General features: G+C 48.6%; 1 protein-coding gene across 3 annotated transcripts in view; it reads right to left on the minus strand.

Annotated features, from left to right (window-relative positions):
- The window catches only part of RAP1GAP2 (RAP1 GTPase activating protein 2), a 176,889-nt gene that overhangs the window by 128,957 nt on the left and 20,641 nt on the right, over nt 1-27,291 (minus strand). For 2 of the 3 annotated variants that reach the window (XM_010986413.3, XM_010986412.3), the window contains one exon: nt 18,089-18,124. In XM_010986413.3, the coding sequence (XP_010984715.2) occupies nt 18,089-18,124 (36 nt within the window). Of the gene's footprint in view, nt 1-18,088; nt 18,125-21,650; nt 21,811-27,291 lie in introns of those variants that run through there. The other variant, XM_031468559.2, reaches the window with a different exon arrangement.

A 27,291-nucleotide genomic window follows, 5' to 3' on the forward strand; every position in this document is an offset into this window, starting at 1 on the left:
AGGAGGAAGCCATGGACCCCTGCTACTGGAGGACAAGAGGGACCGGGCCCCAGGGACTGCAGACAAAAGCATGGGTTTGGAGACAGATAAACCTGGTTCAGTTTCCAGATTGCCAGTGATGGGATCTGAAGCAAGTGACAACCCCTCTGAGGTTCATTTCCCTCCCCTGTGCAGCAGGAGTCAAGATATATATCTCGTGGGGATCAGGTAAGGACCAAGATAATGCAGATAAGAACATTTCACACAGTGCAGATGCATGGAATAAGCAGTCAGTGTTTGCTAAAATTATTATTAGTCCTACATGACTGTATATCAAACCATCATGATGTAAAGTTTTACAGCCTGAAAAAAAATCTGATTAATAAAACAATTATCTGGGTCACCTAAATGCCACGCCAGGGCATAGTCCTTGGCTCCCCCACTTCTGCCCAACCCAAGTCGGGCCAGCCTCCACATTTTGCTGATTCTACCTGGCAGAATCTCGCAGCCATCTGTCTGTTTCCACACCACACCTGAAGCCACCTTCATCTCTCTCTTGAGTAATTGCTGGTCCATGTCCATCTGCTCCTAGCAGGGCCCCATCGGGTCTACCCAGAGCTCTGGTGGAGCGCCTCCAGACCTCTACTCAAAACCTCCAACTAAGTCCCCATAGCTCAATAACTGAACACACACTCTGAAGTCTGACCTTCAAGGCCCAGCACAACCAGAGCCCCCACCCTTTGGACCTGAATTGTCACTCTTCTGAGACCCTAGCCCCACCAACTATCTGAGCAAACCTTGCTCTTTTTCACCTCTGAGCCTGTCCAAGATTCAAGAGACAGGTCAATGGAATCAAACAGAAACCCAGAAAACTATCTTTGGATCTGTAAGAATCTAGTGGTGGAAATGAAAAACTAAAGTCTGGTGCTAGTACAATGGACTGATTACTTGGGAAAAACAAAATTATAGATTCATCTCTCATCTTACCCAAAACTAAATTCCAAATGTATTAAAGAGTTAAATGTAAAAAGGGAATAAATTGTTTTAAAAAATATATAGGCATCCATCAACTTTCTGAATGGAGAAGGACTTTTCTAAGCATTAAAATAACAAAAGAAGTCACAAATGAAAAGATTGAGCTCAAGGCAATCTATAGATTTAATGCAATCCCTATCAAATTACCCAGGACATATTTCACAGAACTAGAACAAATCATAATAAAATTTATATGGAACCACAAAAGACCTAGAATTGCCAAAGCATTACTGAAGAAAAAGAAAGGCTAGAAGAATAACTCTCCCAGACTTCAGACAATACTAGAGAGCTACAGTAATCAAGACAGCATGGTATTGGTACAAAAACAGACATATGGACCAATGGAACAGAACAGAGAGTCCAGAAATGAACCCACAAACTTTTGGTCAGCTAATCTTCAACAAAAGAGGCAAGAATATACAATGGAATAAAGACAGTCTCTTAAGCAAATGGTGTTGGGAAAACTGGACAGCAGCATGTAAATCAGTGAAGCTAGAACACTCCCTTACACCATACACAAAAATAAACTCAAAATGGGTCAAAGACTTAAACATAAGACAAGATACAATAAACCTCCTAGAAGAAAATATAGGCAAAACATTATCTGACATACATCTCAAAAATGTTCTCCTAGGAACAGTCTACTCAAACAATAGAAATAAAAGCAAGAATAAACAAATGGGACCTAATTAAACTTACAAGCTTCTGCACAGCAAAGGAAACCATAAGTAAAACAAAAAGACAGCCTACAGAATGGGAGAAAATTTTTGCAAATGAAACCAACAAAGGCTTGATCTCCAGAATATATAAGCAGCTCATACAACTTAATAAGAAAAAACAAACAACCCAATCCAAAAATGGGCAAAAGACCTAAACAAGCAAGTCTCCAAGGAAAAAATACAAATGATCAATAGGCACATGAAAAAATGCTCAATATCACTAATTATCAGAGAAATGCAAATCAAAACTACAATGAGGTATCACCTCACACCAGTCAGAATGGCCATCATTCAATTTGCCATTACAAATGACAAACGCTGGAGAGGCTGTGGAGGAAAGGGGACCCTCCTACACTGCAGGTGGGAATGCAGTTTGGTGCAGCCACTGTGGAAAACAGTATGGAGATTCCTCAAAAGACTAGGAATAGACTTACCATATGACCCAGGAATCCCACTCCTGGGCTTATATTCAGAAGGAACCCTACTTCAAAATGACACCTGCACCCCAATGTTCATAGCAGCATTATTTACAATAGCCAAGACATGGAAACAGCCTAAATGTCCATCAACAGATGACTGGATAAAGAAGATGTGGTATATTTATACAATGGAATACTATTTAGCCATAAAACCTGACAACATAACGCCATTTGCAGCAACATGGATACTCCTGGAGAATGTCATTCTAAGTGAAATAAGCCAGAAAGAGAAAGAAAAATACCATATGAGATTGCTCATATGCAGAATCTAAAACAAAAAAAACAAAAAACAAAAAAACCCATAAATACAAAACAGAAACAGACTCAGACATAGAATACAAACTTGTGGTTGCCAAGGGGGCAGGGAGTGGGAAGGGACAGACTGGGATTTCAAAATGTAGAACAGATAAACAAGATTATACTGTATAGCACAGGGAAATATATACAAGATCTTGTGGTAGCTCACAGCGAAAAAAAATATAACAATGAATATATGTATGTTCATGTATAACTGAAAAATTGTGCTCTACACTGGAATTTGACACAATGTCGTAAAATGACTATAACTCAATAAAAGTAAATAAATAAATAAATAAATAAATTTTTAAAAAAGAAAAGATTGATGGATTTTACTATCTTAAAATTGAAAACTTTTGCACTAAAAAAACAAGAGTCAAATTGATGGGCAAAGGATAAACTGAGAAAGATTATTTGGACATAAAAATACAAATGACAAAGAGTGAACAGCTTTATTTAAAAGAGAGCTCTAATGAATCAACAAGAAAAATATGAACACCCCAAAAGGAAAATAGGCAAGAGTCAATAAGAAATATTTTCTCAAATAAATTAAAAAATAAATGTGTGAAAACATTTGACCTTTACTGGTAGCCAAAGGAAATAATCAAAGATACAAAGATTTATATTCAAGGATGTTTTTGCAGCATTACTTATTAATAATTAAAAATGGAGACCAACCTTAATATCTAAAAGTAAAGCAATGGTTAAATAAACTATGGAACATCATAATGATAGTATGGTATGCAATGTTTTAATTATTATTATTATTATTTTTTGTAATGGAGGTGCTGGGGATTGAACCCAGGACCTCGTGCATGCTAAACATGTGATCTACCACTGAGCTATACCTGTCTCCCTAATTATGTTTTTAAAGAATATTTAATGGTGTTGAAAATGTCATTATTTAGTAAGTTTTAAAAGGAAGCTAAAAAAGCACAAGAAGACTATAAAGAGACACATCAAAATGATAACATTTTAGGTGGTCAGTCATGGGTTTTTATTTTTTCATCTCAGTACTTGCACATATTTTCTAAACCTTCTACAGTGAACACATACTATTTTTATAATCAGGAAAAATGCTATTTTTAAAAGGGGGAAAAAAAGGCTGTACCAATATGGGGAAATGCTTGCGATACAACACAGTAAAAAGGAGCACTGGTGAGAGACTCAAGGAGGTTATGAGAGTTTTCATTCACTTATTCAGAGTGACATTAATGTTTGTATAATAAAGAAGAAAATAAAATGTGCTGTGGTCCATCAGATCAATGGAAAAATTAACTTATCAGGGAGGACCCAGGGAAGAGGACTCTAGTAGAATTCTCACCCAGTGTCAGTGGTAAAACCTCTCTTTTATTATTTATTTATTTATTTATTTATTTTGGTAAAACCTCTCTTGAGGACATTGGAGCTATGTCTGACAGAGCTGCAACCCAAAAGCCCCGCCTCGGGTCCCTCCCCACATGACCTCTCACGCAAATGCACTGAAGGTCAGGTGAGGAGACAGTCACTGCGGCATTGTTTGCAATATCAGAAAATGGAAACGATGTAAGCTTCCATCAGTAGGAGATATAAGGGGGGAAACAAAAAATGTAACATGTTTGTACAAAAAAAAAATGGCAATTAAAAAGAAGGCGCTAGACCTAACTCCACATGGACACCATGGATGGATTCCAAAATCCATCTGTGGAGGGGCCCAAATGCAGAACTATAATGGTAACAACTAACACATCTAGTGCCCTCTATGTCCCCACACTGTTACGAGCACTTGACATCTGTAAACTGATATAATCCCCAAAATAGCCTATAAGAAGATTTTAGGTTTTCCTATTATTCCCATTTTACAGATGTCTAAACTGAGGCACAAATTAAGGAAACTGCCTGAAGTCTCACAGCTGGTGACAGGGCCAAGACTTAGACTTGAACCCCAGCAGTCTGATGCCAGAACATCACCATGACACTCACATAAATTCAGAAGAACATTATGTGCGTGAATTTTTAATACACACAAAAAACTATATTATGTTATCCTATCTTATGGATGTGAAAGCATTATGGACTGAGAAAAGCACACCAAATTCCTGACAGTGCTGCCCTCTACTGATGGAGGGAGACAGGGTAATGGGGCCGAGAAGGAGGGATTACAGGAACTTAACTTTATGATGTTTTCTTAAAAAAAAAAAAAGCTTAAAAATTTTTTAATAACAATTAAGAAACAAAGCTCAAAAAGTTAAATATAGAATTACCAAAAGAATACAGAATAACCCAAAAGAACTGAAAGCAGGGGCTCGGATATCTGCACACCTGTGTTTATAGCCGCGTTATTCACAACAACCAAAAGGTGGAAGCAACCCAAGTGCCCATCGACAGATGACTGGATGAACAAAATGAGGCATTTACATACAGTGGAGGAATAATAGTCGGCCTTAAAAAAGAAGGAAATTCTGATACATGCTACAACATTATACTAAGTAAAATAAGCCAGTCACAAAAGGGCAATGACTTCACTTACATGAGGTCCCTGGGGTAGTCAAATCATAGAGACAGAAAGCAGAATGGTGGGTGCCAGGGGCTGGCGGGAGGCAGGGATGGAGAATTAGTGTTTAATGGGTACAGAGTTTCAATTTTAGATTACGAAAAAGTTCTAGAAATGGATAGTGGTGAGAGTTGTGTAACATTATACATGTACTGAATACCACTGTACGTATATTTTTAACTTCACTTTTTATGTAATTTTTATAGTTCTTTTTATTTTTTTAATTTTTTATTTTATTTTTTAAATGGAGGTACTGGGAAATGAACCCAGGACCTCGTACATGCTAAGTACATGCTCTACCGCTGAGCTATACCCACCCCCTCTCCACTGTATATATTTTACCACAATTTCTTTTTAAAAGGTTTGTTGAAAATGCAACAAAATGTTAACAACTGTCCATTCTGGGTCATGAGTACTCAGAGGTTCACCATGTCATTATTCTAAAAAAACTAACATAATAGGAGGTTTGGTGTGGCCAAGGATGTGGAGATGAGGCGGGCAGCTGGCTTGGGCCTTCGCCATCTCCTCCCTGGTCCTCCTATTTTTCCTGCATTGTGGTTGCTATGGAAACAAGGGGCACCTTGAGCTCCCAGAGCTCAGCCCAGGTGCTGCGAACTCCAGGAATAATGTTAGAGTGTGAATGAAATAAAAGCCCCGATCGCCTGGGCCGCGTGTACACACACATCTGTCCTCCTGGTAAGTTTAGCGAGGGACCGTGTGTCCACATGTGAGCCTGCAGTGACCACCACCTGCACATGTCTGTCCTCAGCAGCAGGCCTGGGTCTGGGTGCACATCGCTCTGGTTTGCCTGTCTGCCTGGGTAGGTTTGTGTACCTGCGGGCTTGTCACGTGGTTCCATGTGTCCACACAGCCCAGGACTATTATTACTAGTGTCAGAAGTATTAAGGCAGGTAACGGTTACCAGGTGGTAACTACGTAGCAGGCACTGTGCTCCCTGCTTCACTGGCATTATCTCCTTCAAACCTCACAACAATAGAACCTACATCTAGGTACTATTATGATCCCCAGATAAGGAAACTGAGGCACAGAGAGGTTGTGTAACTTGCCTAAGGTCATCCAGAGCACGTGAACCTAACCACTGAATCTGTACTTTGGGGAAAGAGAGGTTAAATGTCACTGGTTCCCAAACAGCTGAAGACCCAGCTGCATCAGAAGCACCACCTCTGGCCCTGATACACAGATTTCCTGGGCCCCACCCTGAGTCCCCAGGGTGGGTCTGCACTGCAGCCAGGGTGGACAACTATCGGTCCACCAGTTGGAGTTGGCTGATGGGGTTGGACAAAGCATGGCAGGCTGGGGTCAGGGGCAGTTCTTGGGCCCGGAAATGGGCCTGGGAAAGCCTGTGGTTCAAAGCTCCTCACTTGCAGATGGCATATGCCAGTGGCAAGGAAACCAAGAAAGAGGTAACAGTTGTCACACACACACACACAAACACACATACCCAGGGCAGGGCTCCAAAATTCAGTTATGTGGCTTTGTGGCCTGCCAGGCACGGATTTCCGCCCACTCCACCCTCTCAGAATGAGCTGGCCCGGGGTGGAGGATGACAATTCAGTAACCTGCCCGTTCACAGCTCAGCCCACGGCAGGGAGGGGTCAGCCGCCTCACCTGGACAACAAACAGTGGGGGAGTTGGGGCTAGACTCCCTAGAGGCTCCCACAGCCTCAGCCCTTAAGGGGAGAGGGACACAGGCAGAAATCATGGGGCAGGAGGAGCCAAATGTGACCCTTGAGGTTCCAGCTGCTCCAGGAGCACAAGAAACAGGGCGCTTTATTCTCCTGGGGAAGGAGGTGTTCACAGAGGAAGCAGCATCTAAGCCAGTCCTGGGAGGGTGGGCGGGAAGATGCATGCCAGGGCCGGGGGCAGGGAGCAGCATAAGCAGACGTCAGGGCTGAAAAGTGCCAGGAAACAGCAAGTCACATCATCTGGCTGGAGGTAAAGGTCAAAAGGAGGCACATTTGCAAGGAGGAAAAAAAAAAAAAAGACTAGAAATGTACTGAGGCACAGATAGGTTAATTATGTTGCCCAAGGTTGCCCAGCTGGTGGAATCAGATTTAAACATAAGCTGCCTGACTCCAAAGCCCACGAATTAACCACAAAGATGGGGTTTACTAGCAGGTAGCCTTTTCTTCTGTACATATTTTAGAATGCTTAGAGGACCTGGCTGGGCCGGGAGTAATGTTTCTCAACAGGGTGGGGGAACCCTTATACCTCTGCCCTAGAAATTCAGCAGTGCTTGGAGACATTTTTGATGGTCACTATTAGGGGGTAGGTCACTGGTATCCGGTGGGCAGAGATTGGAGATGCTGCTTGACATTCTGCAGTGCACAGGAGAGCCCCCACAACAGAGAGTTCCCTAGTCCCAAATGTCAGCAGAAACCCTGGGCTAGAGAGACTCAGCCCCCTGGAGTCCATTTTAACACCCAGCCCCACCTGAACCACTGACAGTCGTCACACTCGTTTATCCCTTGGGACCGGGTTTCCCAAATTTTGCTGCACATTGGAATCACCTGGAGATCTTTAAAAAGTACTAGTGCTGGGTCCCACCCCAGACATTCTGATTCCCAATTCTGGAATCGCGTGCAACCTGGATATGAGAATTTTTTTTCAAGCCTCCCAGGTGATACCAAAATGCAGAAAAGCCTGGGAACCAGTGCTTTGTCTGGGGGCTCGGGAGGCTCCCACTATCTGCTGTGGACCGAGGACAGCTAGTGGATGCTGATGGCAGAAAGAGAAGTCACCATGGAGTGAACACAACCAAAGACTGCCCAGCCCCCCACCAGGGTCCTGGGGACAAGCCAGTGTGGAGTCAGCACTGACAAGGTCTACCATGGGGATCCAGGACTCCTTGGAGCCATTAGAGACAGCTTCGAGGATGATGAATTAGTCAGAGCTGATGGAGGCGCGAGGAGGAGGTTAACTAGACCGCCTTTGTCACCGTCTGGGCAGGAGATAATGGGCCTGAACGGGAGGTGGGCGGGAGAGGACAAACCCTGGTGACTCAGGGGCTTCACAACCCAGTGACAGGGAAAGAACTGGATTTGGAAAGGAGAAAAGGTTAATTGAGAGTGAGTGCAATCTGGGGCCAGAGCAGGAAAAGATCAGTCAGTGGCTGAAGGCAGGGGTGGCAGCTGACAGTACCAGGAAAGGGGTGACCTGGGGAGTAGGGACCAGGAAGTCGGCCACAGGGCAACAGGAGCTGAGACCCGGAGGGCTGACACACCTGGATACCTGGAGCGGAAGCAGCACAGGTGGGGTGAACCTGGCCTGCAGGATGGGTCACATATGGCGCTTTATTTTTTAAATTCTTGAGCTAGTTGTCAAGATTTTGCCTAACACTCCAGATTTCCAGCTTCTCTTGTGATGTGGAAGATCTGGGGAGACAGGTGGCCTTCCTGTAGTGTGCTCACAGGTGCCCCCTAGACCCTTCCCGGCGGTTGTATTCAGCCCTGCCAGATCCCTGCAGGCATCAGGTCTGTCTTCAGAAAGAAGAGACCAGGTCCTAAATCAGAAAGTGGCGAAGATGGAGGAGTTGATGGGGAAACAGAGATGGAGAGCCGACCTCTCGTGGCCTGGTCCTGCCCACACCGCCTTCGCGCTGGGCCACGTCATTTACTGATCCGTAAATGAGGAGGTTAAAGCCCATGACCTCTCGTTGTCCATCCTCATGTCCATCGGGCTCCCCGCAGGCTGCCCAGGCCAACCCCTCTGGCCAAGCTTTGAAATGAAGCCTAGAAAACCTGAGTACTTCCAACAAACATCAACCCAGGCAGTAAGAAATCCCAAACACACCCAAAGAGGTCAAGGATGACCAGGGGAAGAGAAGACTCAGGGAACAACAGCCACCTTCCAAAGCCTAAGGGGCTCTCAGGAGAAAGCTGGATTATTAGCCTTGTCTAGGGCTGGGGGATGAGGGACCAAGACGTGGCAGTTTCAGAGATTCCAGATGAAAATAACAGTCAGCTTTGAACAATCAGAGCTGCGGTGCAACAGAACAGGCATCCTTACCAGGTAATGCTCTGCCAGTCACTGGGGGTGACCATGCTCAGGCTGGGTGACTAGTGCCCTAAAGGGCATAAGGTATTCACATAGTGCCTAATTTGACTTTCTTTTAATTCAAGCCCTAAGAGTCAAGGACTCCAGAGATCTGGGGGTCTCTCCTGAAGGTTCCCTTTTCCTCTTCCAATGCTCCCAGTGAAAGCTGTTGGGGATCAGGTTCTAGACTCAGCCTTCCAGAGAGGCAAGGCCAAAACGGTCTGGGAAAAGCACAGACTGCCCAGTCCCTTGCTCCCCTTGCCCTTCAGCCAGACCCAGCAAGCCCTGCCACACGGCCCCCATCCCAGCATAGCCTCACCCAGGCCCCCCTCAGAGGCAAAAGGAGCAGCTAGCTCCTGGGGGGCTCTCAGCACAAGCCAGGGGGCCATCTACATCCCCTCCTGATACCCTTATCCCCACTCCCTGCTCCCAGCCCCAGAGGAACCAGCAAGAGGAAGGGGAGAGAAGCAAGCACCCCCCAACCCCAGACACCTGTGTGCATCCTGGGCACCTGTCCATCAGAAGCTTCTCCAGGGGATGCAGGGATCCTGACACACTCAAGGGTCCATGGTGTATGGACACAAAGCATAAGAGATACACAGTGTGGGTAGTCAGAGCCTCTCGCCAAAGCCCAGCTGAAGCAATTCCCCCCAAGCCTTGGCTGAATTCAGCTCCTGGGGAGCCAGAGCCCTCCAGCCTCCTCTTCATGGGACCCTGAGCCTTCCCATCCAGACCAGGCCATCAGGCCTCTGAAGAAGCTCGAGGGTATGGCCAGAGACCTGGGAGTGCACAAGGGCTTTCAGGGAGCTGAATGGGTGAGGGCCTCCCAATCAAGGATAGCTGGATCGGGGCTGCAGGATGCAGGCCACCCCATCGACATCTCTTCTGCATCCCTGCCCTGTCACCTGCAGTAACAGAGCCCTGTCCCACAGGATCACCAAGGACCACTCAACTCACCAGCCATGCGGAAAACACCCTCACAGGGTCCCAGGAAGAAGTAGAGCCCCTCCTGCCCGCCATCCCATTCTCATCTCAAAAGAGCCCCAGGCCCAGTACCTACTGGTCATAGCTGCCAGCGGCTCCCTGCTGCCCATAAGCAGATACGACCAGACCTGGTCAAGACCCAGGTTGCTGCTTGGCCACGAAGAAATCAGAACAGGGACTCACCAGGGCTTCCTGGGCATGGTGGAGACTGGCCAGGATGAGGGCCAGGAGCACGCAGATCCCTGGGATTTGCAGACCCTGCTGTCTGGCAAATGGCACCTCCAGGTGCTTCCCCCGTGCCCGGCAATGAAATCGGGCCCCAGCCCAGATGCTGGTGAAGCACCCGCCCGCCTTGCTTCTCCCCATAGCCACTCACACCCCACGACTCCAGATCCCAAAACAGACATGTTCGTGGTTACCATAGGAACTCGCTAAAGCCAAAAAAGGCACCACACAGTCACCCACATGGGCCCTTAAAGCTCACGTCCACCTGCATGGACAAGTATGCACGCACACCTACACACACCTACACACGCCAGCACTGTTCTCAGGCTAGGGGACCATGCTAAATAAACCACTGAACCAGGGCTGATACTTGAAACAGAAACAGGGATGTTCCCCTAGGCCCCACATGGAACGTGTCTGGAAGTGGGTTCCCTGCACACCCGGTGTAGCCAGCTGTCAATTACAAGAGCAATGGCACCAGCCAATGCTCACCTGGCGCTCACCTGCCAAAGGCACTCCCAAAGCTGTGTGGGGCCAGGAGCCCGGACTGCCACCAGCTCGGCCTGCAAGGCCAGAGTGAGAGCGCTGCCCAGCCTGCTTCTCTGGCCACAGACCAGCTCTTGCACCCCTCAAGATGCTGCTCCTCTCCTCTGCACCCTTCTATGGGAGGGCAGGGGCGGGGGCTGGGTATAAAGGCTGGGTTCTAAGCCAGCCACACATGAGGGGAGAGGGGAAAGTGGGGAGCAGAGATTGTATATTCAGAGCCTCACTCTCTCCCTCTACCCGGAACTGCCCAAACTCCCATCTTCATCCGTGGGACCAACATCCACTCACTCAAGGGCTCACCCAGGGACTTGAGTCTTCACCTTGACCCCTCCCTTGCCCTCTTCTCCCACATCCAAACCAGCTCCAGATTGGGGAGTCTGCCTTCTCGAGCGCTCTCCAGTCTGTCCTCTCTCCCCAACCCCATTGCCCTGCTCCGGCCTCCAACCTCTCCAGTGAGTCAGCAGATGTCAGCCAGAGGAGCCTTCAAACTCAAATCACATTACGCCCCTGCCTTAAAGCCTTTCCATAGCTCCCAGTCACCCAGAGAGGCAAGCCCAGCCCCCTACACAGCCCTCCCACACTCCCTGACGTGGCCTAGCCTGTCCCCACACTCGCACCCAGTGATCTGTCCGGTGTAATAAAAGCACCCGGGTCCCTCCCAGCTCGCACCATTCACACCTCACTGCCTGTGCGCAGTTGCTGCTGCAAGTGCGTCTCCCCCTCTCCATGCTGACCTCACTCCCCCAGGAGATGGCTAAGGCATCACCAAGTCTCCAGGAAGCTCTCCTTCATCTTCTCCAAAGACAACTCTGTTGGCACTTGTCACATTCCATTGCAATTGTCTGTCTGTCTCCCTGCAGGGCTATAAGCTTTCAGGAACAGAAATTGTCTTTTTTATCTCTGCTTCCCCACCAGCCCCAGGGCCTAGCACTGGGCTTGGAATGTAGATGCCCAGGAAATGGGAGCTGAACTGATTCAGCTTTCTAACCCCCCATACATCGAGCTCCCCCTGTCCTTGGCAACCCCAGCAAACTCAGCAGATGCCCTAGGTGTGTAGAAGAGTTGACTGAGATGGGGCAGCCCCAGAAGGTTCTAGAACTTCTTGGTGGTGCCTCAAGGATTCTTGTAATCCACAGTAAACAAAGGCCTGGTGGTCAAAGATGGGGAAATGAATTGGTGATCATGGCCCTCAAACAATGCATGGAAGAAAGCCATTACACTGGAATCAAGGGGTGGACTGTGCAGGGATGGGCTTTCTGGAAGGCAGGCTGGAAAGCTGGAGGCAGAGACTTGATGCACAGTCACCAGGGGCCTGACTCTGCTCTCTCCCTCTGCCCCGCCCCAAAATGCAGCCTTGCCAGTGACACCAAGAGAACCTGGAGAGGCAGATGTCTGTACAGGCAACCACCCAGATTTTGTGCGTAATCCTCACAGGATGGAGCGAGAGCCCTGAGTTTAAAAGGGTTGTGACGTAGCAAGAAAGTGAGTTTCTGGATGTGGCAAGCCCCCATCCTGCATGGACACTGACTCCAGCAGCTGCCATCAGGGACCAAAGGGGCCAAGGGAAGTTACACTGAGACAGTGTCTGCTCCTGCCCTCCAGTCGCCTCACTTCTAACAGGATTTTTAATTCTTAACTGGTGAAATCTGAAACCTCCAGAGTAGGGACAGCTGTGTGGTAGCTTCTGCCCAAACCATAGGAAGGCTGAAGTGCTGCCCCAGCCAGGCTGCTGGGAAGACGGCTCCTCCAGGCCCTCTGCCGCCTCCTCCTGAGGAAGAAACATGGGGCCACAGTCCCCTCGAGGCCCTAGCACATGCTTTCTCTCTATTTAGAGATGCCCACTTCCAGTGACCAAAGCAGGGACCATCAATTTAAAAGTTGGATTCTCTTTCCTACACGGCGATGGGTTTTAGATTTTCCCATCAACAGGAGTGTGTGCGATGCCGGGCCTGCAGCAGGGGAGACGGCTGCACTGAGCCAACCCCATGCTTACCTGGTCCCAAGACAGCCAGTGCCTGTGTACCACAGTCATGTCAGATGTCTGGGGCACGGCTCCCCAGCCCATGAAGTGCACATGTGTGTGCATGCGTGCGCGTGTGTGTGCACACACACACACGCACATGCCTATCTTTCCAGAAAAGCAGGGGTCTCTGAGAAGGAGGGCAAGGGGCAGCAAAGAAAGAGTAGAGGAAAGTATCTGTGGTTCCCAGCTACCCACTCTGGATGCTGCTCCAGGGAGCTCCACGAGCAAACTCCTGCCCCTGCCAACCTGGGCTGTCCCCTGGGGGAATCCAGTCTGACCATGGCTCAACTTCTGCTGACATGGACCTCATCCCAGGCTGGCCCAGAGCAGGCTGGAGAAGGGAGGTTCCCCACCTACAGATCATGTCTGTCTCTCGCCAGCCCTTCCCCTGCATGTGATAGGCTGACCGTGACGACCCAGAAGTGATCCATCCAGCAAATACAGACTGAGAAACTGCCATGTGCCAGGCACGGTGTTAGGCTGCAGGGAGCCAGAGATGAAGCATGCCTCTGCTCTTAAAGACATTCATTCACATGTGCGTGCATTCACTTATTCAACAGCCAGCACCTACTGTCATCAAAGTCCTAAGAGAAACACGAAAGGACAAAAGCCATGAAGGTGAACCTCTAGAAAATCAAAGCCAGAAGAGAGCAGATTGGACACCAGTGCAACCATCCCATTTTACAGATGGGGAAACTGAGGCTCGGAGAGGTTAACGATTTGCCCGTTTGTTAGTCTGGGGCTATAACCTTGATCCTCCAACTCCTTCTCCTGCATGTGCTGCCACCATCCCCTCTCCAGTGTCCCTCTGTGACTCCAGGCCCCCTGCATCCCTTAACTCTGAGGGTCCTTGTCATTCAGGTACCACAGCCCCTCTCAACCTGGGCCTCCAGCAGGGGCTAGGCCCTCCCACCCACAGCCCTGTGGAGGCAGAAGTGCATTCTGGGATCAAGGCACCAGATTCCCTATCTACAGGGACAGGTGTGGAGAACTATCCAGTTCCAGCCTGGACTGAGCCAGCCATGAAATACAGGCCTGGATTCAAATCCCAACTGCATGACCTACTTACTGATGACCTTGACCAAGTTTCCTAACCTCTCAAGCCTCCCTTTCTCTTTGGTAAAATGCAGAGAGTAGTGGAAGCTACTTCACAAGGTGGCTGTGAAACCTCAGGGAAACTGTGATGAAAACTGAGCACGTGGTAAGTGCTCAATAACAGCAGGGCCAGAGCCCCCGTCTTCAGAGCCGCATGGTTCAGGGACACTTTCAGGAGTTGTATGGCTGACTGTCTTCGTGCAAGGACACCAGGTAGCTGGGGAAGGAGCCAAGGCAATCGGGAGCATGGGCTACAGCCCAGGGGTGTCTGGTGCTCAGGAGAAAAGCCAATAGGAGGCACTAGCAGAGAGAAAGATATCTCACCCAGCAGAGGCAGAATGAAGGCAGCGTCTCCTTCTAAGGCTAGCAGAGCCCTAGCATGTGCAGTTGGCTGCCTAGTGACCTATCAGTAAGCAAAGTCACACCCTGGACACCGAGGCAGAATTTCACCTTAGGTATTAGTGGGGGAAAGAAGGGGACGAGCAGGTACTGATCTTCCTTTTAGTGCCCAGGGTCGTGGAGGTGGCCAGATAAAACCTATGTTGTCTGCCCAGCTCGAGATTCATCTTTCTTCTCTAAGAACTAACCCCTCCCACAGAGAGAGGAGGCTGCAGCCGCCATGTTTCATCCATAAAACCTCACCTCTCCAGCTAAACTTATTGGACTAAACTGGACCAATCAGATTCCCTCTTTTTTTTTTTAACTGTTTTATTGAGATGTAGTTTTTATACTACACAATTCACCATTTTTAAGTATACAATTCAATGGTTTTTTGTATATTCACAAGGCTGTGCAACGATTACCACTCAAGTTCCAGAACATTTTCATCACCCCCCCAAAAAGAAGCCTGTATCTTTGCAATCACTCCCCTCATTCTCCCAACAACCTCTCCAGCCCTAGAAAACCACCAATCTATTTTCTGTCTCTCTGGATTTGCTTATTCTAGACATTTCATATAAATAGAATCATACAATATGTGGTTTTCAATAACTAACCTTCACTTACAATGTATCCAGGGTTTATCTATGTTGTAGCATGAGTCAGTACTTCATTCCTTTTTATGGCTAAATAATATACCATCGTATGGTTATGCCACATTTTGTTCATCCATTCATCTGTGGATGGACATTTGGATTATTTCCACTTTGGGCTATTATTAATACTGCTATGAACATTCATGTACAAGTTTCTGTATGGACATATGTCTGCATTTCTCTTGGATACATACTGAAGAATGGAACTGCTGGTCATACGGTAACTCTATGTTTAACATTTTGAGGTTAAATTGTTTTCCAGAGTAGCCGCACCATTTCACATTCCCACCAGCATCCTCACCAACATTTGTTATTATCTGTCTTTTTGATTATAGTCATTCCAGGGGGTGTGAAGTAGTATCTCACTGTGGCTTTGATGTGCATTTCCCCTATGACTAATGATGTTGAACATCTTTTCATGTGCTTATTGGCCATTTGTATATCTTCTTTGGAAAAATGTCTATTCAGATCCTTTGCCCATTTTTAAATTGCGCTTTTGTCTTTGTACTATTAAGTTGTTAGAGTTCTTTGTATATTTTAGATAGGAGTCCCTTATCAGATATATGATTTGAAAATATTTTCTCCCATTCTGTGGGTTGTCCTTTTACTTTCCTGATGGTGTCCTTTGTAACACAAAAGTTTTTAATTTTGATGAAGTTCAATTAAACAATTTGTTGTTGTTGCTGTTGCTTGTGCTTTTGGTATCATACCCAAGACATCATTGCCTTATCCAAAGTCACAAAGATTTTCATCTATGTTTTCTTCTAAGACTTTTACAGTTTTGGCTCTTACATTTAGGTCTTTGATCCATTATGAGTTAATTTTTGTATATGGTGCGAGAGAGAGAGATTCAATTTCATTCTTTTGCATGTGGATATCAGTTGTCCAGCACCATTTGTTGAAAGACTATTTTTCTCCATTGAATTGTCATGACACACTTGTTGAAAATCAATTGACCACAAATATGAGGGTTTATTTCTGGACTTTGAATTCGATTCCATTGATCTATACATCTATCCTTATGGCCAGTACCAAACTCTCTTTTGATTACTGTCACTTTGTAGTAAATTTGACATCAGGATTATAGTCCTCCAACTTTGTTCTTCTTTTTCAAGATTATCCTTGAATTTCCATATGGAAATTAGGATCAGTTCATCAATTTCTGCAAGGAAATCAGCTGGGATTTTAACAGGGATGGGTTTTTAGTTCCTATCCAACCTCTCCACATCTATAGCTCTGCCTCCCCACCTTGGGTTCCCTGAGGCACCCTAGGATTTTTTCCATAAATTCCATCCTTGGCTTAACCAGATTACACTGGGTTTTTGTTTCTTACAATCAGAAGAATTTTAATCAAGTATAAGTAGGAACACCATCCTACACTCTGTCCTAGACAACACTCTCCATGCCACCTCCCCAAGGCCTAGACCCTCAGACTGTCCCCCAGGGACCCAGAGACCCCCTAGGGTCCCAATCGCAAACCGGTCCATGCCCCCAGCCATTCACTTCACCCCATAGCTAGTTTCTTTCCAGGTTACGTGTATCTTCTTTACCAGTTAAAACAAACAGGCCCTCAGTAAACACTTGTGAAATTGAACTAGATGTCTCAAGACAGCACCAAAAAACCCCCATCCTCCCACCAGTCTACACCCTTTAGTAACCCAGCTTCATGCCTGGCATCTCATTCGATACGCAGATAGGAAGCTCTAGAAAAGACAGACATTGTTGTGCCCATTGGACAAAGGAGACAGAAAATGAAGTCCAGAGAAGTTATGTGTCTTACCTGAGAGTGACTTGTCCTGAACCCTGGGCTGCACTGATGCACACCCATAGCAACCAGCACAGGCACAGATGGGCCCCTTGTCCGGCCCCATCTTTAAGAGCTGCTTTAGGAGCTACCTCCTACCAGCAGTCTTCCATGACTGCTCCCACTGCATCCCTGGTGTCAACTCTACAGAGAGACTAAAAGCTCTCAGAAGGTGGGGACGGTTTGCCACGCATCTTTGCCCTGGTACCTGCCTGCCCTCACCCTTCCAAGCAAAACAAACCAGATTGGGAAGCCTCCTTAACTTGACCGCCTTATATGCCAACTCTTGAGACCTGCTGTGCTTTGCCCAGGGACCTGTATCCAGGGGATGCAGAGTCAGTACTGGTGACCTAATGGTACAGCAGAGGTGCTCTTCCACTGAGATGGGGGAGTTACAAGCAGGAGGGGCTGCCTCTAAAGGCAATTTAAAAATTAAATATTTTAAAAATAAAATAAAATAAATATTACCCAGTAGAGGAATTTTTCATGCACAAACTAATTCATATGTGGCAGGATAATATTTTGAGCTAGTGACCAATGCTGGTTTTCCCTTCTTTTCAATTCATTCAATTGGAGAAAGTGGCTGGTCAGTACTCATTGCCCAAGGGAGGGATGCAAACGGGAGTTGATGTGTTAAGTCTCAAGGGAGAAAGAGGATCCAGATGCCAATGAAATGGTTCAGCCAGAAACATGGGGGGAAAAGGAACCAGGGTTGATGAGAGAGGAGCAGTCGGAGATTCTAGGACGGAGGGGTGCCTGCTCAGTGCTCCCCACACAGATGAGATGACACACTAAATCTGATGCTGGAATTCACTTAGAGCCTCAGGACCAGGCTGATCAGGATGAGAGATGTCTGGTAACAGATGACTCAATGACCACACACACACTGGGGGTTTTTGTCCAGTCCTAGAACCGTGCGGCACAATTTTTCAAGAACGTGGGAATGTCAGAAAGACAACCTGATGGGACTGGGGCTCCACACAAAAATTAAAGCGATGGAAAATACAATTACCTTTCTTACACCCCTGAGCTGTGGCCTGAAAGTCACATTGCCCTACACATTTCCACCAGGCTGGGGCCTGCTGCTTCCTCCCCAGCGTCTGCCTTTCCCCAGATGCTGCAGGAATCAAGAGCCTCCTCCAACCCCTGAAGCCCCTGGACTGAGAATCTGACTAATGCAACAGCCCCGCTCACACAACCTGGAGGGAAATGAGGGCCCCCACGGAGCTCAGGTCTGCCATTACCTCTGACCTTTATGTAACAGGAAGTGGCTACTTACTTGACCTTCAGGCTCGCCAGCATGGTCTTGTCGATCCTGCGAAGAGAAAAGCAAGGGTTTCTGTCAGTGCCAGGGCTGAGGGCTTCCACATAGCACCTGGGGGGAACAGGTCCTGGGGCCAGCCCCACAGGTCCTGCAGGGGACAGCACTGCTTCAGGAGGAAGGACGTTCTCCCCCAGCCCAGGAAGGGAGGACCGGGAGCTCTGGGACAGCTGGAGCCACAGATAACCCGGTAAGGCCGGTCCTGTTATTCTCCCCATTTCAGAGATGAGGAAACAGGCTCAGGAGGGTAAAATCACTGGCCCAGTCCCGATCCCGGTATCTGACTCCAGATCCAGGGGTCTTAAGTACTCTCCATGTCGTCTCTCCCTTGGTCACCCACACGCAGCAACAGGACTTTGCAACCCAGCTGCATGGGTCACTCACTGGTTCCTGGACAACCAACATATGGATATTTCCTGGGCTTCTGCTTTAGAAAGATGCCAGCACCTCCAGTCCCAGGGACCCTTTGTTCTGGAAGCTGCTGGTCCTGCCAAGGATGCAGAAGCCCCTCCTGGGACAGAACCTGACAGCAGGCTCCAGGGTGCATGGGAGGTGGGAGCTGTTGGGCACAGGAGCTCAGAGCAAGAAGATCACGTTTGCGGCAGACTGTCCCGGCAGCCAGCTCCTCCGTCCCAGCCTGCGCCCACCCTCGCTGCAAGCCAAGGCAGTGCTGCTAGGCTTCTATTTTTACGCTCTGCATATGCCAGCCCTTATGGCTGGTAGAAGAGACCCTTTTCTTTCTCTAGAGACAGAAAAGTAGGTGAGATTCCCGCTATCTGTGTCTCCTCTTGCTTAGGTGTCACAAACGCCAGGATCACCATCACCATCAGTGTCACCATCGCCATCCATGACACCAAAATCACCACCTCCAGGATGCTCAAAATCCTGGAAAGTTCTTATAGCCACCTCTGTCCAGCAGCTCACCTCTGCCACTCACTTCCCTTGCTCATGACTACTGGGGCCAGCAGGGCAAGGGGAGCAGTGTCAGGGGCCACACAGTGAGGACGCAGAGCTGCCCCAGCAATCCCAAGTCAGCACCAAGCCCTTGAGCTGGGGGGTAAGATCCTTTCACTCTGAGTAAACTCCCAGCATCTTCTGATCTCAGTGCCCAACAACAAAACAAGACACACCCAAGGCTTGCAGCCCAGATCCCTCCCTTCCCAGCTCCTTCCCCACATGCTCCTGGGCCCCTTCCTTGGGGTTTCCATGAGATTCCCCAGGGTCTCACAGGCTCCTAACACCCTCTGGAATGCAGACCCTCCTCCACTCCCATTCAACCCACCAAATGGGAGGAAGCCGGACTCAGGAGTCAGACCCCTGCACTCTGCAGTAATATCTGTGACCAGAGCAATGCAACTGGAACCCCTCACAACAAGCCCTTATATTTTATATTTTCTCCAGGAATCTTGTTTAATTCTTACAACATCCCTGTGTTGTGGGTAAGGCAGAAATTCCCCACTTACACATGGGGAAACTGAGACCCAGAGAGAGGAAGTGTCCCATCTGGGTTCCTCAAAGAGCAGAGGTGTAGCAGCACCAGAAGCCTGGCTCCAGGTGTGACACCCTCTCACCCACCACACCACCCACTGACACTCTGGGTCATACTCTGGGCCACAGCAGCCCTTGTCCCAGCACCCACATCCACACCTACCCAGTCAACAGGGTTCTCACGCTGGGGTGTGGCCCCAGAGGGCTGGGCCTATGGCCTTGCAGGGCTGAGATGGAGGAGATAGGGCAGTGCTGTGACACTAGGCTTTTCCCTTTCAGGAAGCCGAGGTCCCCAGGTTTTCTCTGGTGCTTTCTCTCTCCTCCCTCCCCCACCCCATCTCAACTACTCTCATCAGCTTGTCCATGCTGGCATCCCATGGACCTTTGACAATACCACCCCCAAGATTCTCTTCACTGTCTGGAGTGTCAGGAATCTGTAATTCAGCCCTCAACCCACTGCAATATTCCCTCCCAGCTGACAGCCATCCCCACATGATGCCCACCATCTCCCTCCAACTCCACCAGGGAGCCCTGCCAGCCCCTCCACTCAATGGGCCCCCAACCAAATGCCTGTCGTGGGGAAAACATCTCACTAAGTCACTCTGTAAGCACCTACTGAGCGTGTACGAGGTGCCAAGCACAGTCTGTCTGCTCCACGCCTCCTGGAGAAAAGTGGGCCTTGGAGGACCAGCCCATTGCTGGGGCCGGCCCTGCAGGAATCCCAGCCCAGCCTCGCACACTCATCCCTGACCTGGAAGCGGACCATGTGATTGGAACCCAGACCCCACTCTCAGGACAGCAGCCCCTTGGCATCAGGGAAGGCCTGTGAGCAGGTACTAGGAGGCCACATTGGGCCACCCCCGGCACTGTCTCACCTTCACTCTCTCATTTTGCCAAACATGAAGCATCCACAAGCCCCTCCCACCAAAGGGAGGGTGGCAAAGTGCCCCCAAAGAGGAGGAAAGGGGAAATCAAAAGCTGCATGCATAGGGGAGCAGGTTATCAGCCAGAGGACTGGAGACCGTGTCTTATGGCCCCTGTGCCTCCCTCCCTCTTTCCCCCAAACTCTGGTGTCCCCATCACTGCCCACCCCAGATTCTACACCAGGACAGCCCTGACCACCCTCCCCCCAGCAGTAGGAACCTCTTCTCTGACAATGCCCTGGGCCTAGAAGCTGAAAGGAAACTGATAATGAAAACCACCAGACCCTGCTCCCCAGCTGAGGAGCAGCCACCAGCAGCTGGGAACCAGAGACAAGCCTGTGACCTCAGTTTCCCCAGTTTCTGGCCCCATGGGGAAGAAAGAGCCTCTCCCTTGTCCCAGATAGAAGCTTAGCAGCAAAAGGTGGCCCAGAAGGTCAGAAGAGGCTCAAGCTAGGATTGGCCACAGGGGGAGGGGGAGGGGCCTCCAGAGACAGGCCTGCCCCCTCCCCTCACAGCTCACCCCCGCAGAGAGGAGGCAGCCCAAAGGCCCAGCAGGCCACAGACTCCGCCTGCGGCGAAGTCACAAAGAGGACACAGACCAGAGCAGAACACACATGCACACTCAGGGAGACAAGACCAGAGGTGTAGACCCGCAGCTGCTCAGGAACACAGAGTGCACAGGTAGGCACGCCCACCCCGCCAGGCATACACCTCACACACTGTCACACAGACATGCACACCTGCACACACAGTCCCGGACCCCACACACGTTCACAATCATCACAGAGGCACATACAAACGGAAACACATGACACAGAGACACACATTCAACCAGTCGCAGAGTCACACTCACACTGCTCCAGCTCCCACCTCTGGATCCCCTAGAAGAATGTACCCAAGGGAGAGTGAGGAAAAGCTTAGTGTCAGATGCCCCAGCCAGAATCCTCCATCTCCATCCAGCCCAGGCATCTGAAAGTGCCCCCCTCACCAACCGGGTCTCAGTCACAGTGTGAGAGCCCTCTGCACGGGCAGCCCCACGCTCAACAAGGCTTCACTTCATGGACAGTTTTGCTCCCACCCCTCCACCTGCCCTCCCATCTGTTACCCACCATCCGAAGCCCCCAAAGGAGACGCTGCGCTTCCTGCCAAACATGGTTGTGGCCGCGGGGCCCCGGGTCCAGCGATGTCCCTGCAGCCCTGTTGCACCGGGGTCCACAGCCACAGGCGTAGGGCGGGGCGCCCAGCATGGCACCTCCCCCCTCGCCTGCCCCCCAACCCGGCTTCCTGTGGGTGAGGCCTCAGGGTGGGAGGTGTGTCCTGCCCCCAAGGACGCACCAAGAGAGGTCGCGGAGGGCAGTTTCCCCACGCCCAGAGGAACCCACAGATCCGGAAGGGGCTCGGCCGGCGGATTGCACCACAGCCCAAGCTGGCAACTCAGCCCCACACAGCCAGGGCTTCCTGGAACCCCAGGAGGACAGAGGATTCCCACGATCGTGCCTGGGAGGGGGACAGAGACCTGACTGGAAGGCTCAGGCAGCGCTGCAGACTGGGGTCCCACACCGACTCCCTGGGGGCTGCCAGCAGTGGGACCTTGGCTCTCTGCTCCACTGTGGCTTGTCTCCTGCCCCACCCCTGTGATTACACCTGTACACACTAGTACACAAGCATACATGCATCCATGTGGGCACAAGGGCACACGCACATGGGCACAGATACACGCACAGAACCTACAGGTATACCCCGGCACACACATGCTCACACACATCAGCAGACATCCGCACACGTACACACAGGTACTGCTCACGCACGCGTAGGAGCATATGGACATGAACAGAGACATGCACCCACCAAACCCTGGCTATATAAGAGCCAGTAATAATCCCTTTTTTCCTAAAGCCAACATGAGTTGGATTTCTCTCCCTCTGCAATGAGGAAGTCCTGACTAAGATAAAGAGCTTGATGAGCCAAAGAGTGAAGGTGAAAACAGTCCTTGGCCTGCGTCTGCTGCCTCCGCGATGTCAGCATCTTATCCAGGCCAAGCACTGTGCAGGGTGAGCCAGACGCAGCTCCCAGCCTTAGCCCAGGTGCTATGTGGGTTACTAATGACAAAATTCCTTTTGCAAAGCACTTCCTTTTTCTTTTTTTTTTTTAATCAAATACAGGTCGTTCCTGGCCAATCAGTGGAGCACGTTATTTGATGTGTTTTTATGCAGGAGAGAGGGGATTGCAGTCACAGCAAGCTTGGACACGTCCCACCTCCATCTTACCTATTCTTATCTGTAAATACAAGCACACGCACAACATGTGTGCATGTTGTCCATCAGCATACTCTAGGGGCAGACACAGCTGAGACATTCTCTCATGCAGACCTTCATAGTCTGCGAGACACTCAGGTAAACACCAGGTAGGAGGCCACCTGGGCCAAGTGTTCACAGATCCAGCAGGGACACAAGCCTAGGCCCAAGAATCTAAAGGTCAGCAGGGCAGCCCAGGGACCAGGAAGGGGCAATTCAAGACCAGGCTGGATTCTCCCAGCTGAGGTTCTGGTCCCTTGCATGGCAGCCATAAAAGATACAGAGTCACGGAATTCAGACACCTGGCCCAAGAGCAGCATGCAGGGAGTGGGACAGAACTCACAGCATCCCAGAATTCCTTGAACCCGAAGAAGGATCTGTGTCTTCCTCGCCCCTCAGAGTGAGGGCTTGGAGAAAGAGAAGGGAGGTTCCCAGATGGCTCTGAATTTTACCCCGTAAGCTCTGGAGGGAGGTGAGAGCCATTCTAGAGCCTCATCCACTCTCCTCTCCTCAGCGCTCAGGCCCTCAAAATTCGGGAGCTGTGTGCCCTCCAGCAATTTACCTAACTCTCTTGGCCTCAGTGTCCTCCATAATGTGGGGTGGCTGCTACCCACCTCACAAGGTGATAAGTGAACGTAAACACTTAGCACAGGGCTCCCACACCACTCCCAGAGCTGTTACAATTATTATATATTCCACCCTCTCCCTCAGTCCTGGTCGGCTTCCTGTCACCCCTGCTCTGGCCCCTCAGCTCTTCTTCTGGGTGGTGGCATGGCTCTCTGGGTAGGACTGTGAGTCAAGAGAAAAGAGAAGCACTGTGTGTGCCAGGCCCAGCCCTCCTGCCCCACCAAGCATGGCCCGGCCTCCTCCAAGACCTCAGCTGACTCAGCACACCAGCAGTCAGGGTGGAGGTGAGGACAAGTTACAGGGACACGAAAGCCAACAGCAGCGCCCCTGTGTCTGTGAGTTGACTATGGGCCAGCGCTGACCTCTCAACCTCACAGCTGCCTCAGAGAGGACACTACTTTATCCCATTTTACAGATGGGGATGCTGAGGCACAGAGAGGTTAAGGAACATGATAAAATGTACCCAGCATGATGGTAGCAGACCTGGGTTTGACCCCGGAGCTCAAAGTCTCAGCCACTGTTCTGTACGATGATCTGCATTAGCAGATCAAACCTGCTCCACTGACTCTGGAACCCACAGAAAAGCCCAGATCACACAGTGCCCATTTTACAGATGGGGAAACTAAGGCCCTGAAAGCAAAGCAAAGCTCAGCTCAGCCGAGAAAGAACAATGACAAAGCAGGAAAGAGCACATGCCCGAGTCCCCCCAGCACCTGGCCAGATGGGCTCCTTCTCTCCTGAGGTTGCTTCTCACCCTTCCACAGAGGAAGGGCCACTTTGGGTCAGCAAGTCACAAGGCTCTGGCTTCCCTGGTGGAGGCCTGTGGGTGTCCCTGGTGGAGCTGAGGGGGCAAGTCCCACCCAGAGCCCCAACCTAGGGACAGAGCTCCAGGGAACCCACCCAGTTCTCTGGTCTTTAGAGCTTTAGAGAAACGTGGAGCTGAGAAGGCTGGCTGGGGTCAAAGGAGGAGAGGAGGCCCAGGCCCCTGCCAGTAGCCCCTCCATCATGTCTGCAGTCCCTTGAGAGCAGGAGTGTGGTTTCCTCCACTTGGGCCACTCTGTCCTCGCAGCCACCAGCAGGAGCTGAAAGATGAGAGTCTCCTTTCCCAGGCATAGGGATGAGGCAGTTACAGGAAGCTCAGGAAACAGATGCCCCAAGAGAAGCGGGCACTAGATCATTCGACCTGGATCCTCCCCAACTCCAGACAGCATGAGCTGGCATCAGTACCAACCCTGAGGGCACAGCTTCCCTCCCAGCTCGACCACTGAATCACCCTGAGCAGCTCATGTGCTCTTTGGAGGTTTCAGTGGACTTTTCCTTAAAGAGGAGGCTAGATAAGCCAGGTTAGGACAAAGCACAGTAGCAGAGAAGAACACTCTGATCTCCAGGAAAACAGGGCACCAGGGCATTCAGAGCCAGTAAATCCACATCGGTTAGCAATTCACACCTTGGGATGGAGATAAAATGACACCTAACATTTGCATTGTGATTTACAGTGCCCTGATCACTTCCCCACACACACTGTCTCAAGGGCTAGATTGAATTTCCCATTGCACAAGTTCTGAAAAGCAAGACGATGACCAAAAAAATTGCAAGAGAAATGCTTGTGAAAACTGGGTTCCAAGAGCAGGACCCTGACATAGGACGATTGCGTGATTTTTTCTGATTTGTTCAGTAAGGCCAGTCTACCAAAAGAACTCCCAGCAACACGTGGCTGTGGACTAAAGAAGCAACAATGGGTATCATTATTTTTAAGTAATAATAAAGCATCATTTTTAACCATCAGATAGGGAAGGTTAAAAAAAAAAAGACTTGATAATGATGTGGGGGCACCTCACCATGAGTGTGTAGATATTTGGCAAGATCAGTCAAAACGGCAAGTGCACATAACGTTTGTGCCAACAATTTTGTTTTTAGAAATTTTTCCCACTGGTAAACTCATATGAGTTGACCATACCTGTGCACACAGATGTTAATTATATCATTGTTTGTAATAGCAAATACACTGAACACATGATCATCATTTCACTATATTGTAGAAACAAGTATACAATGGAATCCTAGGTAGCCATTGAAGAGAAGGAGGTAGGATTTATATATGTTACTATATAAAGATACCCTAAAAACCGAAGTTAAAAAAAGAAAGACACAGCAGGGAGGGTATATAGCTCAAGTAAGTGGTAGAGTGCATGCTTAGCATGTACAAGGTCCTGGGTTCAATCCCCAGTACTTCCCCTAAAAATAAATAAATAAATAAACCTAATTTATAAATAAATAAGCCTAATACACCTCCCCTCCAAAATAAAAATAAATGAAATAAAAGACACAGAATGCTCATATAATAGGATCCTATTAGTTCAAATAAATATGTAAAATTTTTATTGAAGTGTAGTTGATTTACAATGTTAGTTTCAGGTGTACAGCAAAGTGATTCAGTTATACATACTTAGACACATTTTTTTTCTTTTCAGACTCTTCCATTATATGTTATTACAAGAAATTGAATATAGTTCCCTGTACTATGTAGTAGGCCCTTGTTGTTTATCTATTTTATATTTAGTAATGTGTATCTGTTAATCTCCAACCCCTAATTTATCTGTCCCATCCTTTCCCCTTTGGTAACCATAGTTTGTTTTCTATGTCCATGAGTCTGTTTTTGGTTTATAAACAGAATTTGAATCTTTTTTTAAGATTCAACATGTATGGTATCATATGATATTTGTCTTTGTCTGACTTACTTCACTCAATATAATCATCTCTAGGTCCATCCATTTATAAATGCCTAGACAATTTCTGGAAGGAAACATAAGCAATGGTCCAGGACTGGGTATCCCTGAGGAGTGGGACTGGAACTGGAAATCTTGGGGGGGAGGAAACTTTCCACTTTCTGTCCTTCTGTGCTGCTTGATTTCTTTTTTTTTTTACCAAGAGTATGTTATAATTTTTTTAAAAAGTATTAAATAAACAGATGGTTTGCTAAGAAGAAGAAAGAAGACGAAAAAGAAGAGGAGGACAAGGAGGAGGAAGCTACAAAAGCTTGTTTCTTTAAAACCTTCTTAAACTATTTAGAGCTCAAACTGACTGCTGATCCCAGTCCTGAGATCACCTCTTCTGCCCTGAAGGTAAGCCTGTCTTGCCCCAGAAAGGGAGAAGCCAGGTCTCTCTCTCAGTGTCTGACTCCAGATGGTTCTTCCGTGTACTCTGCTTTTTAGCAAAGAGTTTGTGTTTCAGTCTTAAGTAAGGAAACTCCAAGAAGACCAATATACCACTTTGCTGGAGGAACTCTGACAGTACACATTGGCATCCTTATGTGCATGCCAGGGGACTTCTTGAGCGCAGATCATGGCCAGTTGGGGGATTTGGTGTCAGTTTTGCATGGCTATGTCAAGTTTGTGGAAACTCTTCAACCTGTATACTTAAAACCTGTGCACTTCTCTGTATGTATATTATGCTTCAATAAAAAGCTTTTTAAAAATATGCATGCCTTTTGACCCAGCAATCCCAAGGAGGAAAAAAACAGAGCTGTGTGCCAAGTTGTACTTTTGAGGGTCTCTAGCTCATTGTTGTCATACTATGAAAGGCTGGGAATGACCTAAATTCCCAACAGTAGGAGTGGGTTAGAGAAAGACTGCGTCTGTCCACACAGTTCATCTCAGCCAATGCAAAGTAGGTGCTGAAGTGCAGTCGGCCCTCCCATGTCTGCGGGTTCTGCATCCATGAATGCAACTAACCACAGATGGAAAATATTCAGGGGGGAAAAACTTCCAGAAAATTCCAAAAAGCAAAACTTGGGTTTGTCATGCTGCCAACTATTTACGTAGCATTTACA

This window comes from Camelus dromedarius, chromosome 16 (genome assembly GCF_036321535.1).
Source record: "Camelus dromedarius isolate mCamDro1 chromosome 16, mCamDro1.pat, whole genome shotgun sequence".
NCBI lineage: Eukaryota > Metazoa > Chordata > Mammalia > Artiodactyla > Camelidae > Camelus > Camelus dromedarius.